General features: G+C 43.3%; 1 protein-coding gene across 1 annotated transcript; it reads left to right on the top strand.

The window, feature by feature from the left end:
• Positions 1-355: 355 nt before the first annotated feature.
• On the top strand, positions 356-13,507 carry slc26a4 (solute carrier family 26 member 4). Its single transcript, XM_036944753.2, has 21 exons — positions 356-642; positions 2,312-2,464; positions 2,613-2,752; positions 3,061-3,171; positions 3,375-3,571; positions 3,776-3,940; positions 4,226-4,378; positions 4,744-4,826; positions 5,200-5,347; positions 5,869-5,982; positions 6,094-6,171; positions 8,672-8,767; positions 9,030-9,136; positions 9,686-9,755; positions 9,846-9,938; positions 10,052-10,147; positions 10,370-10,621; positions 12,134-12,188; positions 12,740-12,885; positions 12,992-13,075; positions 13,185-13,507. The coding sequence occupies exons 2-21, from the start codon at positions 2,325-2,327 to the stop codon at positions 13,206-13,208; spliced, it is 2,352 nt and encodes a 783-aa protein (XP_036800648.1). The 5' UTR covers positions 356-642; positions 2,312-2,324; the 3' UTR covers positions 13,209-13,507.
• The last annotated feature ends 6,374 nt before the right edge of the window (positions 13,508-19,881 follow it).

Raw genomic sequence — 19,881 nt, 5'->3', positions numbered from 1 at the left:
ACAAGAGCATCAAGTTCACTGTGATGATACTTGTATCAATATGTGTAAAATAGTCTACTCACTGTTTCATGCTCTAGTATTGTAGCGGTGAGGGACCTTACTGAACATTCTGTGCTAAGGACAGGGCCAAATAACGTTCAGTGCATTCAGTCCCACTTTCAGTAATCAGTTACACCTCCACAGGTCAACATGAACTATAGATGCCCACACACACACACACACACACACACACACACACACACACACACACACACACACACACACACACACACACACACACACACACACACACACACACACAGCCACCCTTGGCAGAATTTTCTGTTGGGCTCTGTAGATTCTATAGCTCCCTTGTGCTTCCTCCACCGGCAACACTCAGACACACATACCCCTCTGCTCCCCAACTCCCCCCGGCCCCCACCCTCATATAAGCCTTAAACACAAACACACACAGGGATGGGGCTCTAAGAAACAAAGAGAGAGAGAGAGTGAGAAGGAGAGTATGACATTGAAGAATTAGTCCTAGACTGTTTGTAAGAGGATGTGTAATGTTTGTGGTCAATTCGTGGGATGTACTTTTGTTATTCACTTCTGAAAAGGAGCAACATTCTGGAATATAGAACAACTACCCAAGGAGATCAGGTACGTGATTATGACACAATACTTTTGTAGAAGTAGAATTCTTTTTTTGAATGTTTTAATTTGTGACTCATGGATTTGTAAATATTTATGCAACTGTGTGGTCATCCAACAGCCAAACAAAATGGACAAACATCATGGTCAAATTGTGAACACAATTCTTCAGACATAATCAGAAAATAATTAAAGTAATATCCCAAAATAGAACACTGAATTAAAATGATTAGAGGTTATCAAAGAAGGATATCTACGTTGGTCTGTAGTGCACCTTTTGAAAGCCCTGTGGTGGTGGCCTTTATATAACAATTACAATAATATATGCCATTTAGCTGATGCTTTTATTAAAAGCGACTTACAATGGTTTTGATTGGGGGACAAGCCCCCAACTCTGGCTCTGATCCACTGACTCGTGAATGTACAGTTAATGAAAGAGAGAGTTTGTTCTGTGTTGAACACAAACTCTATCTTTCCCTCAAGCCTCTGGTGTCATATTAGGTGTAGGTGTAGAATATCAGACCCACCCCTATCCGGCCATCCAGTGTTTTCCTATGCCATAAAAGTGTGTCTTATTCACTCGCAGACTAACATGTGCATTAAAAATTACATTTCCTAACTGTGGTTAGCTTTCCCCAGATTTTACCCTAGTTAGGCTAGGCTAGGCTAGGCTATGCTGTGTTTTGGATGTATTCTTAGCCTGGCACCGCTATGTCGTTGGTAACCCTGTTCCTTAGTGACAGCTTTGGGGTGAGATCAAGCTAAGGATGCTCTTGGCTATGGTGCGATGCTGAAACCCAACAAGCAGTACTACTGGGTCAAAAACAGAGAGGGAGATCTTATGACCAAAACTTTGTCTAACTGTCCCATTGTAACACTCCGGAGCAATCAATGACACCATATATGAGGGGGTTTTCCTCTAACAGAACCTGAAAAACATCACAAGGTGTGAAGAAAAAAATTATTAGACAAATCTACTATAGAAATCATGGATACTGTAGCCTAACATGACTGTGCCTAAATTATAATACTGTCCTGTTTTGTGTTTTTGACCTTTTGACCTTAGAATAATCTTGGTGATAAACTCAGACATCATGTAATGAATTATATTTTATTGACTGTTTTGGAAAGATACAAATCAAATTTCCTCTTAGATAAAAACATGGAGGAAGCTCCCCAGTTAAATCTGACACCTGTTTTTTCTGCAGTCACTATATCAGGTCACTAATTTTTTTTATTGTCACAAAATCATTGTGTCATTATAATTCACACTTGATAAGATAAAGCAAAGGTTTCACTGGCTGGCTATGTGTGCCATTCCCCAAAATATATGGTGACAAGCAGAGAGAAATGAAAGCGAGAAGAGTATATATACATTCAAACAGGCTTTCTCACTACCCTGGAAGTGCCAGGTTTGATTGAATAGGTCTGTAAGATCACTCACATAACAGAGGACAAAAATCGGATAAAACTGCAGTTCCTCACAATAAAATGACAGCTCTTAATAAAGATTGTAAAAAAAATTAAAAGACCAGCTCTATCCCATTTGTATATCTCTCTGTCAAGCAAATCTTCAGAAACTCTTTCTAGCTCAAGATGTTTACACTTCATAAGGGAAGGCACTGGTGCTCACTGGTGGTGTTCCATGTAAACATCGCCATCATGTCTGTCTCCTCAGCAGGTGGAGCGGTATGGATGCCCACCCTCCAGAGAACCTGTACCCATACACCGTGTCCAGACCCATCTACTCCAACCCCACGTTTGAGGAGGACAACGAGAGGCAGGCCCGGGAGGAGAGGACCCTGAGGGAGAGACTCAGCCGCACCTGTGGGTCAGTTTGGACAAGGTTTTAATAGTCTTACTGAAAGGAAAACAGGCAACATTGTGTATGTTTGGTCTGTGAGAAGTGAATCTGTCTGTCTGTATCTATGCTGACTGTAATAATGTTTGACATGAAATGTCTGTTTTTTCCAATGCAGCTGCTCAGGTAGGCAGGCCCTGAAGGTTGTGAAAGGAGTCTTTCCTGTCATTGACTGGCTCTCCAGATACCCAATAAGAGAGTGGCTTCCCAGCGATGTAATCTCTGGTGTTAGCACTGGTCTGGTGTGCAGCTTACAAGGTGTGCGTCCCAGTTTTGTCTAAACCAACTGTAGTCTGTGTAGATTCCACAAATAGCAACTTTTTGATTATCCAGTGTGACCAAATGGCATTCTTTCCTCACTGTTGTAATCACCCATGGCAAGCTGCTTTGAACCATTTCATGCTTAGACAGTTTTGTTTAGTGCTCTTTGAAATAACAGGTTGTTGAAACTGAAAGTCATCCATCTTGACAGAGTAAACATGTCAGACTGCAGTTGCCCCTCGTCAGTCCTCATGTGAGAAGACAAACACTGCTCATTTTCTGTGGTTTATTTCCTTGTGTCTCAGGCCTGGCCTATGCCCTGCTTGTGTCCGTGGCTCCAGTCTATGGACTCTACTCTGCCTTCTTCCCCATCCTCACCTACTTCCTGCTGGGCACTTCCAGACACATCTCTGTAGGTAGGGCCCACCCCTCCACCTGACTGACACCTGGACTGACCATTGACCAATGACTAATGAACTCATCCATCTCCTGTGATTGGACGTTTAATGAAGGAGGCAGAGAAGTATCAAGTCAAATATGTAACAATGCATTTACAAAGGTGGCATAAATTGCGCGTGCACTTATCAGGTGTCTCCCTTGCCTGTTCTCCACCCCTCAGGTCCGTTCCCCGTCACCTGTCTCATGGTGGGCTCCGTCGTGTTGACCCTCGCCCCCGATGACCACTTCCTGCTTCCTGGGAATGGCACCGGTGTGAATGGAACAGAGGCTGATGGGATTGTGGTGGACGTGGAGGCCATGGAGGCCCAGAGGATCATGGTGGCGTCCTCCATGACTGTGCTGGTCGGGCTGTTCCAGGTAATTATTGAGTTAAAGATTCAGTGCAAAGAGGAAGACATTGATATCCCACAATGATCTGACACCATCTTGTTCATATTAATATAAGGTCTTGACAAACAACTCTGAGCCCTGATAGCCTTTAACTTGGATCAAGAGTTTTTGCTGGTCAAGTCATATGGTCTACTGTATCTCCATGGTGACCAGGTGTTCCTCCCCATACAGGTGGTAATGGGGCTGCTCCAGGTGGGCTTCCTGGTCCGTTACCTGTCAGACCCCCTGGTGGGCGGCTTCACCACGGCCGCTGCCTTCCACGTCCTCATCTCCCAGCTGAAGATAGTCCTCTCCGTCCCCACTAACAACCACAGCGGCTGCTTCTCCATCCTCTACGTGAGGGTCCAATATTCTAATACACACTGTAGAAGAACATCTGTCTAGATTCCTTTTGATTGGCTGTTAGTGTCGGAGAATTCATTCAGAAAAAAACAACAGAGTTTTCTATCCATCAAATAACACATGGTTATTGACAAAATAACAACGAAAGAGCTTTCTATGTAGCGGTCATTCTATCCAACTAGGTTCATTCGAAGGACTACTTTGCATTGAACAAAATGCATATCTCAGGGATAGAGTCAGACATAAAGATCACCACATATGACCAATTCCTCTGTTTAGACGCTGATCGACGTGTTTACCAACATCAGACAGACCAACAGAGCTGACCTGGCGGCCGGGCTTCTCACCATTGTCATCGTCATGGCTGTAAAAGAGGTCAACTCCAAATTCCGGCACAAGATTCCTGTCCCCATCCCCATCGAAGTGATTGTGGTAGGAAGTGGAATGGCTCACAGTCAATGTTTTACTGTTGTGAAATGATAACGATCCGTGTTTGAGATTCTATAAAATGCAGAATATCCAAACATGTAATAGGGTCTACGGAGAATTCTAAGGATATTATGGGCTACTATTAATGGGGGTGTTTTTAGAACTTCTCCACCAAGTCACATCATCCTAAGTGATAAAATAACTATAACCTAAAGATGAAATGACTGTATATGTGCGTATCTCCTGTGTCCCATATGTGTGTGTTACATGCGTGATACATGTTTAAGTGTACAGTAAACCATCATGTCTCGCCTCTCCTGTGTCCAACTGTCTCTATCTCCACCCCAATCCACCCCCCTCTCTCCCAGACCGTGGTTGCTGCTGGGATCTCCTACGCCACCGAGCTGGAGTCGCGCTACGGTGCCAGCATTGTGCACAGCATCCCCAGGGGGTGAGAGCCCTTCCTGTGGCACTTCCTGTTTCCTGTCCCCAAAGCAGAGGATGTTTTGGAGTTTTTTATTGACAGACTTGGAATCTTATGGTCATCCTCATTAAGTCATTCAGCAGGCGCTATCCTAACCAGACCAACTTGGCTTGTAGTGTTACCATCAGAGTATTAACAAATGGTTCCAACAATAATATCAACAAATGGCATGGAGAAACATTCCTAACCATACCAAACATAACTGAAAGACTATTTAAACAACAATATGAGTTCAATTCAGTTAAATTGGCTACTGTACACTTCCTGAATCAAACACAATATCAAAACTGTAAAATACATGATGTTTTCCAATGTAACTTGTGAGGTGTTTGTCCCACAGGTTTGCTCCAGCTCAGCCTCCCAACACAGAGCTGCTGTGGAACATTCTGGGCTCCAGTTTCTCTACAGCGGTAGTGGGCTATGCAGTAGCTGTCTCTGTGGCCAAGGTCTACGCTGCAAAACACGACTACACCATCAATGGCAATCAGGTGTGTATGCTTGTGTGTGTGTGGTACGTTCCAAACTTCCTGCCAATCAAGTTCTTTCCCCAAGCAGAATTTCTCTCACACTGCGGGAGTCGACCTGTGATGTGAGAGTCTCTATAGCCAAGAGTTTAATATGACCTTCCTAATGTCTCTCTGAAGCAATGTGAGCATTGTTGCCAATATCTATTTTTTGGAGTCACCCCACACAAACACACACATAGTCAGAACACCACTAAAACACTGTGTTGGTTTTTATAGTAAGTATCACTTAAATGCTTTTTTCAATGGGTTTACAGTAACTCAACACTCCCTACCAAAACAGGATTTGTATATTGCAAATTAGCACCAATGCAAATGTTTTCTAAATCAAGGCCCTAGTCTCTATGACATCACAGCAGAGCACCGGTACAGTATGTTGAAGAACAACATTTGCAGATTGACACTGGCTTCTCAGCTGTAACGTGTGCGATGCTCCATGTATCATTTGCAGTAGATTGACCAGGCTCTCTCCCTGTGTGTCCTAGGAGCTGATAGCGTTCGGGTTCAGTAATGTGTTCTGTGGCTGCTTCTCCGGCTTTGTGGCAAGCACTGCACTTTCCCGCACCGCTGTACAGGAGAGCACCGGCGGCAAGAGTCAGGTACACTATACAGTACTTATAGGCAAGAAACACACACACACACACACACACACACACACACACACACACATTAACAGGGTGCCGTTACAAACGTGTGTACTATTCTTACAGGTGGCTGGTATCATCTCAGCTGTGATGGTAATGATTGTGATCCTGGCTCTCGGGAACCTATTGGAACCCCTGCAGAAGGTGAGGAAGAGATCCAAGCTGTATAATGGGTCAACTCATCAACCACATCCAATGATAATGCAGAGTGTGAAATGGGATTGCTGTAAAACAGTGGTTCTCAAACTTTTTTAAAGTCCCGTACCCCTTCAAACATTCAACCTCCAGCTGCGTACCCCCTCGAGCACCAGGGTCAGCGCACTCTCAAATGTTTTTTTGCCATCATTGGAAGCCTGCCACGCACACACTATATACGATACATTTATTAAACATGAGAATGAGTGTGAGTTTTTGTCACAACCCGGCTCGTGGGAAGTGACAAAGAGCTCTTATAGGACCAGGGCACAAATAATAATATAATAATAATCAATACTTTTGCTCTTTATTTAACCATCTTACATATAAAACCTTATTAATTAATCAAAAAATTGTGAATAACTCACCACAAGTTCATGAGAAGGGTGTGCTTGAAAGGATGCACATAACTCTGCAATGTTGGGTTGTATTAGAAAGTCTCAGTCTTAAATCATTTTCCACACACAGTCTGTGCCTATATTTAGTTTTCATGCTGGTGAGGGCCGAGAATCCACTCTCACATAGGTACATGGTTGCAAGGGGCATCAGTGTCTTAACAGCGCGATTTGCCAAGGCAAGAAACTCTGAACTCCAGAAATCTGGCAGTGGCTTCTGATTAAATTCATTTTTCACAGAACTGCTTGTTGCATTTTTGATAAGGTACTCTTGTTCAGATATCGGTAAGTGGACTGGAGGCAGGGCATGAAAGGGGATAACGAATCCAGTTGTTTGTGTCGTCCGTTTAGGGAAAGTACCTGCGTAATTGCAGAACCAGCTCACTCAGGTGCTTCGCTATATCACATTTGACATTGTCCGTAAGCTTGAGTTCATTTGCACACAAAAAACGAATTATGGAAAGATCTGTGTTGTCCTTGTTAATGCAGACAGAAAAGAACGACAACTTCTTAATCATAGCCTCACTTTTGTTCCGGACACATTGAACATAGTTGCGGAGAGTCCCTGTAGTCCTAGATTCAGATCATTCAGGCGAGAAAAAACATCACCCAAATAGGACAGTCGTGTGAGAAACTCTTCATCATGCAAGCTGTCAGACAAGTGAAAATTAGGGTCAGAAAAGACAACTTTAAGCTCGTGTCTCAATTAAAAAAAACGTGTCAATACTTTGCCCCTTGAAAACCAGCGCACTTCTGTATGTTGTAAAAGTGTTGGTCGCTGCCCATGTCATTGCGTAATGCAGAAAATACACAAGAGTTCAGGGGCCTTGCTTTAACAAAGTTAACCATTTTCACTGTAGTGTCCAAAACGTCTTTCAAGCTGTCAGGCATTCCCTTGGCAGCAAGAGCCTAACGGTGGATGCTGCAGTGTACCCAAGTGGCATCAGGAACAACTGATGGCACGCGCGTTGCCACTCCACTATGTCTCCCTGTCATGACTTTTGCGCCATCAGTACAGATACCAACACAGCTTGAAGTCCATTTGATGTCACAAAGCTGTCCAGTACTTTAAAAATGATCTTCTCATGTCATGGTTTCCAGTGGTTTGCAGAAGAGGATGTCTTCCTTAATTGACCCCCCATAAATATAACGGACATATACCAGGGTACCAGGCCCGACATGTCTGTTGACTCATCCAGGTGTAACGCATATAATTCACTGGCGTGTATGCAAAGCAGTAATTGTTTCAAAACATCTCCTGCCATGTCACTCATGTGTCGTGAAACAGTGTTTGATGAAGGCATTGTCTGTATAGTTTTTTTTGCCTTTTCCCCCAGCAGTGTCCCAGCCATGTCCACGACAGCAGGAAGAATGAAGGCCTCCACAATAGTATGGGGCTTGCCTGTCCTAGCCACTCTGTAGTTCACCCTATAAGACGCTTCTAGACCCTTCTTATTAATGGTATCTTTTATACATGTCTTAATACTTGAAAGTAGTCTTTATTCTTGCTCAAAAAACTCCTGTGGCTTATTTTTCAAATTGTCATGTTTCGTTTCTAAATGTCACAACAGTGAAGGTTTCCTGCGAAAGAGTAACGGTTTATTATTATTATAATTATTATTATTTTTAACCTTTATTTAACTAGGCAAATTAGTTAAGAACAAAATCTTATTTACACTTGACGGCCTAGGAACAGTGGGTTAACTGCCTTGTTCAGGGGCCGAACAACAGATTTTTTACCTTGTCTGCTCGGGGATTCGATCTAGCAACCTTTCGGTTAATGTGATTGGATGTTAATTATTTGACTAGGCTACCTGTATTTGACGTTGTGTTGTTATTTCGCTGAACACTAAATGGTTTAATTTTATTTTTGTCAGTGAAACGAGGCTACTCAGACGAGAAAAAAAACTCACCCAAATGTATAGCCCTGTTGGAAAATATAAATGTACTGTTTGAAAATGGTTATTTGACGTACCCGACGGCATTGCGCATACCAGTTTGGGAATACCTACTGTAGACTAACACACTAATCCAGCTCTGTATTGGTCCCACAGTCAGTGCTGGCAGCCATCGTCATCGCCAACCTGAAGGGAATGTTCATGCAGGTGACAGAGGTGCCCACACTGTGGAGACAGAACAGAGCAGACTGTGTGAGTAACACTGACACTCAGCAACAGTGTAGAGCACCATCCACTTTCAATCACCTGAAGTAGAGGACGTGAAAGCATGATCAACTTGGAATACATGCATGGATTCATGGAATAACTATACATGTAATCACTGGCAGTAAAGATACCGTAGTGTGTTGATGTCACCCAATCCACTGTATTTCACTTCAATGTAACAATTGTACTAGGACTTTCTCTGCTGGATCTCATCATAAGTTAAAACTGAAACTTGTTATTTTCCAAGTTCATCTGGCTGGCGACCTGCCTGGCTTCTGTGGTGTTGGGACTGGACGTGGGACTTCTGGCTGGCCTGGTGTTTGAGATGGGAACTGTCGTGGTCCGGACACAGTTGTGAGTGACACATAACACCTACAGCACGTAACACAATGCAATGGAACCAATCACATACATTACTAGATGCATTCTGTGAAGGCCTAGATTAGATGTCATATTTTGATGTTGATATTGTTGTGTACACTACAGTATTGACTCTGTATTATAAACCCTAAATCAGAAGATCAAAAGATTTCCCTGGCTCGCGTGTTTGACCACATGCTCTTCACCGCTGTGTAGATAAGAGTCTACAGACGTCAGTCAGCGAAACTATGGGTAACACTGAGCAGGCCTCTTCTGTAATCAAAGGCTATTAGGATGGCTTTGAAGTCTTCAGCTCGTGTCATTAGAAATATCAACCTTCCCAAACCCACTGCTGTATAATGTAAAACAAATAAGCATTAAAAAAAATAACTGCTAAGAGATTCTAGGATTCATATGCTTGATGTGTCCTAGTTTAAAGTGTCATTATTTATATTTTCTGTCTACAAAATAGAAATGATTAGGATGGCACTAAGACAAATATATTTAATTTATAAAAATATATATTTTCCTCCTCATCCATAGTCCTGCATGCTCTACACTTGGAAACATACCCGGCACAAACATATACAGGAACATGAAAGACTACAAGAATGTAAGACATCTGGAATGTTTGAACTCTAATTAATATATACCAGAAATGGATGCCAGAAATAAATGCAATAATTAGGACTTCCTCTGTCAGATTGCAGAAGTTCCCGGAATTAAGATTTTTAAGTGCAATGCTCCCATCTACTTTGCCAACATTGACTACTTCAAAGAACGATTGAGAGTCACGGTGAGTGAGCTCAGTATATTTCCCCATGACATTGTATAGATTGTGGATAGGCCTTATCATTCTACAAGCAGGCAAGATGAAAGTTTGTTGTGCATTTGACCTTTGACATGCAGGTGGGGTTTGACTCTGTCAGAGTGTTCAAGAAGAGGAATAAGGCCCTCAAGAAGATTCACAAACTCATAAAGAAAGGGAAACTGAGGGCGACAGAGGTACAATACAATCTGATTATTGATAACATTCGTCTGTTCAGCTCAGAATCTTTTGAAACAGGGAAATTCCATCTTTCAGTCTCTTTTCAACCCTTTGCACTCATTTAGTTTTGCTCTGTAAAGTGAGCACAGTCCCTGGTAACCAGTTAGGATTTTAAGATAGGTTGTGGAAATACATTTGACTTATTGATTGATTGATTGGTTGAACCTCTGTTCACCCAGACGGGGGAGGTAGTATCCGAGGTCTCCCTGGGTGTCGACAACAAGGGCTTCGAGAGCGAGCAGGACAGTGGGCGGGAGTCCGGACAGGTGGAGGACGGGGATTGGCCTGTGCCAGAGGTGGAGGTCCGTGTGGATTGGGCCTTGGAGCTACCAGTCAGGGTGTCGGTACCTAAGGTCCAGATCCACAGCCTGGTACTGGACTTCTCAGCCGTGTCCTTCCTAGACGTGGTGGCCGTCAAGTCCCTCAGACTGGTAGGTCGGACTCTACTACTGGTACCAGCCATATGATATTCTACAGAATAGATTTTACAGGCCAAAGTTCATTCAAAGACAAAATATCCCTTACTACAGTGTTATAGTGAGTCATCTTTCTGGGGCGGCAGGTAGCCACCCCAGTGGTTAGAGTGTTGGACTAGTAACCGAAGGCTTCTGGGCACCCAAGAAAGTCCAGCAAGCGCCAGGACTGTCTCCTAAAGTTGATTCAGCTGCGGGATCGGGGCACCACCAGTACAGAGCTTGCTCAGGAATGGCAGCAGGTAGGTGTGAGTGCATCTGCACGCACAGTGAGCCGAAGACTTTTGGAGGATGGCCTGGTGTCAAAAAGGGCAGCAAAGAAGCCACTTCTCTCCAGGAAAAACATCAGGGACAGACTGATATTCTGCAAAAGGTACAGGGATTGGACTGCTGAGGACTGGGGTAAAGTCATTTTCTCTGATGAATCCCCTTTCCGATTGTTTTGGGCATCCGGAAAAAAGCTTGTCCGAAGAAGACAAGGTGAGCGCTACCATCAGTCCTGTGTAATGCCAACAGTAAAGCATCCTGAGACCATTCATGTGTGGGGTTGCTTCTCAGCCAAGGGAGTGGGCTCACTCACAATTTTGCCTAAGAACACAGCCATGAATAAAGAATGGTACCAACACATCCTCCGAGAGCAACTTCTCCCAACCATCCAGGAACAGTTTGGTGACGAACAATGCCTTTTCCAGCATGATGGAGCACCTTGCCATAAGTCAAAAGGGATAACTAAGTGGCTAGGGGAATAAAAACATCAACATTTTGGGTCCATGGCCAGGAAACTCCCCAGACCTTAATCCCTTGAGAACTTCTAGTCAATCCTCAAGAGGCAAACAAAAACCTACAAATTCTGACAAACTCTAAGCATTGATTATGCAAGAATGAGCTGCCATCAGTCAGGATGTGGCCCAGAAGTTAATTGACGGCATGCCAGGGCAGATTGCAGAGGTCTTGAAAAAGAAGGATCAACACTGCAAGTATTGACTCTGCATCAACTTCATGTAATTGTCAATAAAAGCCTTTGACACTTATGAAATGCTTGTAATTATACTTCAGTGTTCCGTAGTAACATCTGACAAAAATATCTAAAGACACTGAGGCAGCAGACCTTGTGAAAATTCATATTTGTGTCACGACTGTAGACCTTCATTGCAAAACAGTGTGTATTAATCAATTATTTGGTGACGTGAATGTATTTAGTATAGTTTTATGTAAAAAGGATAACTTTTTTTCATGTTTCACAATTTGTATTTTTATGAAATTCACTGAGGAGGGTGGTCCTCCCCGGTTCAACAACGTCAGAATACTACTTTAAATATTTCCCTGTGTCTGCTCTGTTTACTGTAGCAATCTCAGGGTGCAGGAATGCGTTTCATCAGAGGGTTTGTGTGTTTAGTGATTACAAAGCTTAACCCTGTGAGATAAATGGCTTGGTGTCACACTAATCTATCCCCCCTCTTTCCTCTACAGGTCATTAAAGAGTTCCTACGCATCGGAGTCAATGTCTACATTGCAGGCTGTGACGGTACGGTTTGGGATAAAAAACAATACAGTATATTTCACTATTTAAAGTCTTAGTAGTGTTATCAGGACAGTGCTATCACTTTCTTACAAAGAATTCTGCTGTGTAATGTTTGTTCAATGCTGCCAAGTGGTTTAGAATAAACTAAAAGCAGATTGTACTATCAAAATGTCCATGTCATATTTTTTTTAGTTAACTAGGCAAGTCAGTTAGGAACAAATTCTTATTTACAATGACGGCCTACTGGGGAACAGTGGGTTAACTACCTTGTTCAGGGGAAGAATGACAGATTTTTACTTTGTCAGCTTGGGGTTTCGATCCAGCAAACTTTTGGTTACTGGCACAATGCTCTAACCACTAGGCTACCTGCTGCCCCAAAATGATAATAATAATAACCATAATAATGGTTGTGTTTTGTTGGTCTGCTTGGAGGTTCACATTCTGATAACTGGTGGTGTCTGTGCCAGTCTGTTTCAGCACTGGACAGCTCTGCCTTCTGCATTGGGTTCTTTGCTGTTGTTATTGGTCTCTCTAACTGGCATCTAACACTCCAGATGAAATTGTACGGAAAATGGAAGACTTGTCCTTCTTCGATGAGGAGGTGACACGAGATCTCCTCTTTCTCTCTGTCCATGACGCCATCCTCTTCATCAAACTGGAGACCGCCAATGGGAGCATGCAGGATGCCATGGTTGAGGGGGTGAGGGACCCGGAAATCAGTGGTTTATTCTCTGATTTGAATTGATGCTCAAACAACTGACTAAAGACTGTATTAACCTTGCCATCTTGTCTTTGTCTGTGCCCAGCTTTCTCTAATGCAGGATTGCAAGGAGCCACCGCCTTTCACTGAGGAAGAGGACCTGATTGAGACCTATGACAACCAGCATAGAGTGAGAACTATTTCCATCACTCCGTTCTCTTTTATTGTCAATCGCATCAGAATGTTTGACAGCCATTATGTTGTCCGTTATTCATCCGAGACTCTCTGCTCATCCATAGGCAATCCATGGACTCTCCAACTAACACAGAAACGCAGAAGAGCTGACGCTGAATCTGTGTTCTCTGTGAACTGAGGATCAACCAGTATAAGTTATTTTCCATAAGGGACCACGGTTAAATCAGGTGACACTGACGATGGATTTTCCCCAGACTACAGCTCAAACTCAGGGGAAGCTGCTCTTCACCAACTGAGTATAACTTTGGACTTTGGAGTGGACTAAGAGGGTGATTTAAGGCAGCCAATCATTGACATCTCTCTTTAACAACAGTAAAGTGTCTTAATTAGATCAATGAATAATAAACTGATTTATATTATTGTAACCTCTCTGCTATGTCAAGGCCCTTCTCCTTTACAAGTGTAATCATATAAATAGGGAAAAACTACAATAGGAGTTATGCATGTCCTTTTCCTTGTACGCATTTCAACAACAGGACCATTGTTTGGGTTTGTGTCGAGGGCTTTCAGAAGAACAAATGCATGAATACAGAAGTCCTGCTCATCCGTGCAGTCGCAGTTGATCTGTGTTATAAGCACTCAGTTTCCTCCCTCCTGAGATGGGCACTCCCGTGAACCCGGAAGAGGGAAGACGAGACACTTCTGTTTTATTTGTGACCTACTTAGTTAAATGGAGTCCAGAAACAAGAGTGGTACTACATCTCAGATCCCTTCACAGACTTCTTCTCCTCGACCCATTCCCTGCACAGGAAGTGATGACATACAGGAAAAGTTGAAGTGTGTTTAAACAAAGATTGTCTATTATATTGACAAGATATTCAAGTGACTGCTCTAACAATGGAAATACATGTCCTCAAAGATGGAAGGCAGGCAGAAGGCGGCGAGATCAGGTGAGACCATTCTAGCCAATGAGAGAGTAGATAAGTGTGTGAACAACAGGCCATAGAGCTAGATAGAAGAGTGATCTTTGTATTTGTGCAATCATAGAGTCTGTACCAGCATGGGCAGCGCCATTGAAGCAATCTACATTTTAAAGTAGTCCATTTTTTTAGAGAAGAAAATAACATCCGTGGGCGTGGAGTAAGTGTTCAGCTGGAGCAAGGAGTTTGAGGCCACCCAACTCATAGGAATCCCCACCCAGTTGATTACTGTAAAATGGTGAAAGCCCTCAATGGCAATGTCCATACTAATATCCATGATGAGTGTATCTCTGACAACAGGCACAACTCCGATATAAAGTTGTTTTTGCGTAGCTTGCATTCTAACCATTATGAAACTTCTATTCAATCAAATAAGTGTCACGTAGTAAATGATCAATTCTATTTTTTGTTGACCAAATTCGATACAAAAATTCCTCACTTCATTGGTTTATTTTCGGGGACATATTTTTGGCGGAGTAAAACCTTTTGCTTCGCTGCTTCCTCTTTGGATTAAAGGGTTTGGTTGCTTGTTTTTTATTAAGGCCATTAAGAGATGAATGATGCAACGTTGCGTTCTCAGCCATCAACTCATCACAATAAAAGGCAGACTAGACTGTTGTAAGAAACGTGTTCTAGCAATACCAAGAGCAGAACTGTAAAGCTGTTTTTCTTTCAATCATGTCTAAATATGGACTGCAAGCATTTAAAGCTTTGTGGAATATTACATTTAGTGTCATATTTCCTTTCCCAGTTAATCAAAATATCCTTATCTGCCTCTGGCCATGTGCGAGGTATGAGTTGTTTGTGCAGATTACGGCCCTAGCATTCCCCTGATGTTCCTGTGTGGGTTACTGTGAAGTAAGCTTGATAGTGCTGTGTTACTAATTGTGGGATGATGTTTACTTTGTTTTCAAATCTGGCGCCTACTGGAGCACTGTGTAAAGGCATTTATCACCGTAGGTACACATCCTCTTCACACACACACACACACACACACACACACACACACACACACACACACACACACACACACACACACACACACACACACACACACAAACGGCATTCATTCTTCACCACATTGGACTACAGTGGCTGAGTGAGTCTGAACATGGTTCTCAAATAAGGTTTATTCAACACTTGTTTTTAAGAGTTATGTTTCATTTTATCACTTGGGGGAGTACAGTCTTACTAGATGGGAAAGGCAAGAACTTGTACAGTGGGTTGATTAGTGTAAAGCCAGCTTTAAAAATACGTATTGCTTCCCGTTCAGTCTCTAACATAGTCACTACTGTAAGACTCACACACACCTTTTTATCAGATTCAGCCTATTTCAGTGAGCAACTACCTCACTATTTGACTGCTGCATCTATTCAGATCAAGGTGTTCTTTCTATAAGCAGGTTACTGTTTCAGTATGTACAGGTTGCTCCATTCTTAATGATTGTGAAACGATAGCTGCATTTATACCTGGTTCTAGCTTTGTCCTGATCTTGTCCACGTTCTGTTTGTTCCCACATTTTTTAGACAGGGGTAGAAAATCAAAAGACACATTGTGATCATATCATCCTGTCCACCTCTGGTAGTCAGACACACATTGTGATCATATCATCCTGTCCACCTCTGGTAGTCAGACACACATTGTGATCATATCATCCTGTCCACCTCTGGTAGTCAGACACACATTGTGATCATATCATCCTGTCCACCTCTGGTAGTCAGACACACATTGGGATCATATCATCCTGTCCACCTCTGGTAGTCAGACACACATTGTGATCATATCATCCTGTCCACCTCTGGTAGTCAGACACACATTGGGATCATATCATCCTGTCCACCTCTGGTAGTCAGACACACATTGTGATCATATCATCCTGTCCACCTCTGGTAGTCAGACACACATTGTGATCATATCATCCTGTCCACCTCTGGTAGTCAGACACACATTGTGATCATATCATCCTGTCCACCTCTGGTAGTCAGACACACATTGTGATCTGATTGTGATCATATCATCCTGTCCACCTCTGGTAGTCAGACACACATTGTGATCTGATTGTGATCATATCATCCTGTCCACCTCTGGTAGTCAGACACACATTGTGATCTGATTGTGATCATATCATCCTGTCCACCTCTGGTAGTCAGACACACATTGTGTCTGGATATCTTACAAGTGTAGACAGATCTGGACAGAAACCATTTAAATCATCATTTTTCCCACCCTATAAAATCATTGACAGGTGGCACCGTTGACTGATTACATCAATATGTGTCCAACAATAAATAAATGAATAGCATTTTGCAAACATAGTTGTGAGATCATTTACATAAAGGAAGGGACCAGAACATTTGGTCACAATGCAGACACAGGGGACAGGTAACAGACATATTTTAATGCCATGTGTCGACACATTTCTGGAAACATGGGCACAATCAGAATGTAGACAAGATCAGAACAAAGGACTCATGTCAGCACCAGGTATCAATGGGGCTTAGAGCATCCATCACCTGATCTGCTTTCATTTTTAAACTGTTAACTTTATAAACCATGTCTTGGGTGTGAGATTGTTACATAATTGTGTCTTTGAAGAGTGGGTTTATTGTGTTCTGATCTCCACCAGTGGCTGTGAATTGTTACAGTTGCTAGGATTATCCCATATGGAACCTGTTCCTGGGGACAACCTGACATACATCGTTTCTTTGTTGTTTATCATCACAATGTAAAAGGTTCTCAGTTTTCTCTGCTGAATACTACCGCACTGTTTATTGGTTGTTCTATTGTTATTATTATGTTGTGTAGGCCATGCCAAGCTCCTATCAGGAGTGATTCATTGATTCAATGATTTACGGACTATTTGAATACTCACTAAATGATACATAAGAAAGTATGTTCATTCATATATGAGACATGTTTATTTATTGTGCTTTATTTCATGTACTTTATTGTAGTATTGTACAAGCCAATTGTATTCACATATGACGACTCAAAAATAATTGTACTTTTCAATTACTTACTTGCAAAATCCTACACACAAAAACCTCAAATGCAGACAGACCATCACAAATAGTTTTTAAACAGTTATATTAATAATTCTTCACATACCTCAATCACATCACTGTCAAAATGGGTCACAACCAAGTCACTCAGTTCACCTTGCTCTGTGAGAGGCCGTTCTTTTCTTTAATCTGCCTTTATGAGTGGAAAGGGCAGTAATAGGGAGTCAGTGGAAACTGTTTGTCCTTGTAGTCGTTAACGGAGCGATCCAGCCTTCATCAGCCATTACAAATCTGACAACACACATCAAAGCCTTGAAGGACAAAGGCCCGATCTGTAACAAACAGCATGACAAGGCAAGAACATCATGTTAATATGAGGATGTGTTTCTTTTGATTTAGGAGACTCTATCTTGATTAAATGTAAACAAATGTAAACAAAACAGACGCGTTTTTTGTTCTGGAGGCACTAGTGGTCACCAGCTGGCACAGTCACAAAGTCATACAATCAGATTTGAATCCTAACCATCATTTTTGTTTTTATGGATTTTTACAATAAAGACAATTTTGCAGCTGGCCCATCTAGAGGAAATCTCTCAGTTCTGCCTCCAGGGCAATATTCATGACAAGAAACATCAACCTGTGAAACATACACCCCAAATATGTTTCTTTGGGTACTGTAAGTAATAAATATACAGTAAAAACAGAGAATTAAGTAACCTTCCCCTACACACACGTGCACATATTGTACACACACACACACACACACACACACACACACACACACACACACACACACACACACACACACACACCTGTGAGGTCATTCCCACAGACATGCTATTTTCACTTGACTGGAATGCAGCATTGAAAGCCAACAAAAACATGTACTATTTTACTGTGATAAAACTGTGATGATAACATAAAGCAGATATACCTGTAGCTTATCAACTAGTCACACAACAAGATCTGGGTCAATGTAATATGTTTTCATAGAGCCGCCTGTGGTTAGGAAATCTGTTCCCAAGTATTCCCAAGCATAACTAGAGAGGAATATGTGATCGTATCCCAATGTAATCAAGGTTTGAAATTATTATGTTTTTGTCAAATACTAAATCTGTTTGGGCTTCTTTGGGTAAATTTGCAGTGTATAAATTATTTATGACTATGTTCCAACCTCTCGACCATTCACTCAAGAATAAATTGTCCTGTGTCTGATGTAATTAAGGACCCCTGATGTATGGTGTATATAGATAGGCTGTAAATTAGTATGCTGTAGGCCTTTGTTTGACACAAGTGGTCAGCATGTACTGTAGATATGATGAAATTGGGTCATAACAGTCTGGACAAAACAATTACTATTATATTTTTACATTGTTATTCTTGAATTTCTTCAGATGGGTGCTTTAGATAGGCTTCATGTAAGACCTACTGTTAAGTACAACAAGACATCCCCTGCACTGATACCCCAACCCCAGATGAACAGTAATATCCCTTTTGTGTCGCTGCAATGAATCTCACAACATTAGCCAGTGTCACATCCTGACCTTAGTTCCTTTTTTATGTCTCTATTTTGGTTTGGTCAGGGCGTGAGTTGGGGTGGGCATTCTATGTTTTTCATTCTATGTTTTGTTCTGTGTGTTGTATTTCTATGGTATGGTTCCCAATCAGAGGCAGCTGTCAATCATTGTCTCTGATTGAGAACCATACTTAGGTAGCCTGTTCCCACCTGTGTTTGTGGGTAGTTGTTTTCTGTTTTTGTATTCTGTATTCTTTTGTTGTTTTTCCATTCAGTGTTCAATTCATAATAAAAGATGAACACGTACCACGCTGCACCTTGGTCCTCACCTTCTTCCATTAACGGCCGTTACAGAACTACCCACCACCAAAGGACCAAGCAGCGTGTAATGGACTCCTGGACATGGGAGGAAATATTGGACGGCAAGGGACCCTGGGCACAGCCGGGAGAGTATCGCCGTCCGAAAGAGAAGCTGGAGGCAGCTAGAGCGGAGCGGCGACACTACGAGCAATTGGCTCAAGGTAACGTGCACGAGAGGCAGCCCCAGAATTTTGGCACACGGGGAGATTGGCGGCGTCAGGTAGGAGACCTGAGCCAACTCCCCATGCTTACCGTGGCGAGAGAGTGAACGGGCAGGCACCGTGTTATGCGGTGAAGCGCACGGTGTCCATAGTGCGCACGCATAGCCCGGTGCGCTACATCGCAGCTCCTCGAATCGGCCGGGCTAGAGTGGGCATCGAGCCAGGAGGGATGATGCCGGCTCAGCGCATCTGGTCTCCAGTGCGTCTCCTCGGCCCGGGTTATACGGCACCAGCCCTACGCACAGTGTCCCCGGTTCGCCAGCACAGCCCAGTGCGGCCAGTTCCAACTCTCCGCACTTGCTGGGCTACAGGGGGTATCCAGCCAGGACAGGTTGTGCAGGCTCGTTGCTCGAGACCTCCAGTGCGCCTCCACGGCCCAATGCATCCGGCGCCTTGGCCAAGGAGGAGGCCACCTGTATGTCTCCCCTTCTGTCCGGAGCCTCCAGAGCCACCTGTCTGTCCGGAGCCGCCAGAGCTACCCGTCTGTCCAGAGCCGTCAGAGCCGCCCGTCTGTCCGGAGCTGCCAGAGCCGCCCGTCTGTCCGGAGCCGCCAGAGCCGCCCGTCTGTCCGAAGCCGCCAGAGCCGCCCGTCAGTCCGGTACCGCCAGAGCCGCCCGCCTGTCCGGCGCCGTCAGAGTCTCCCACCTGTCCGGCGCCGCCAGAGTCTCCCGCCTATTCGGGGCCCGCTGTAAGGGTCCCCAGTTCGGGGTCGGCAGCGAGGG

Source organism: Oncorhynchus mykiss, chromosome 15 (assembly GCF_057628025.1).
Source record: "Oncorhynchus mykiss isolate SJ-2025 chromosome 15, ASM5762802v1, whole genome shotgun sequence".
NCBI classification, from domain to species: domain Eukaryota; kingdom Metazoa; phylum Chordata; class Actinopteri; order Salmoniformes; family Salmonidae; genus Oncorhynchus; species Oncorhynchus mykiss.
Note: the sequence above shows the minus strand (reverse complement) of the source record. Positions and strands in the feature narration are given on the sequence as shown.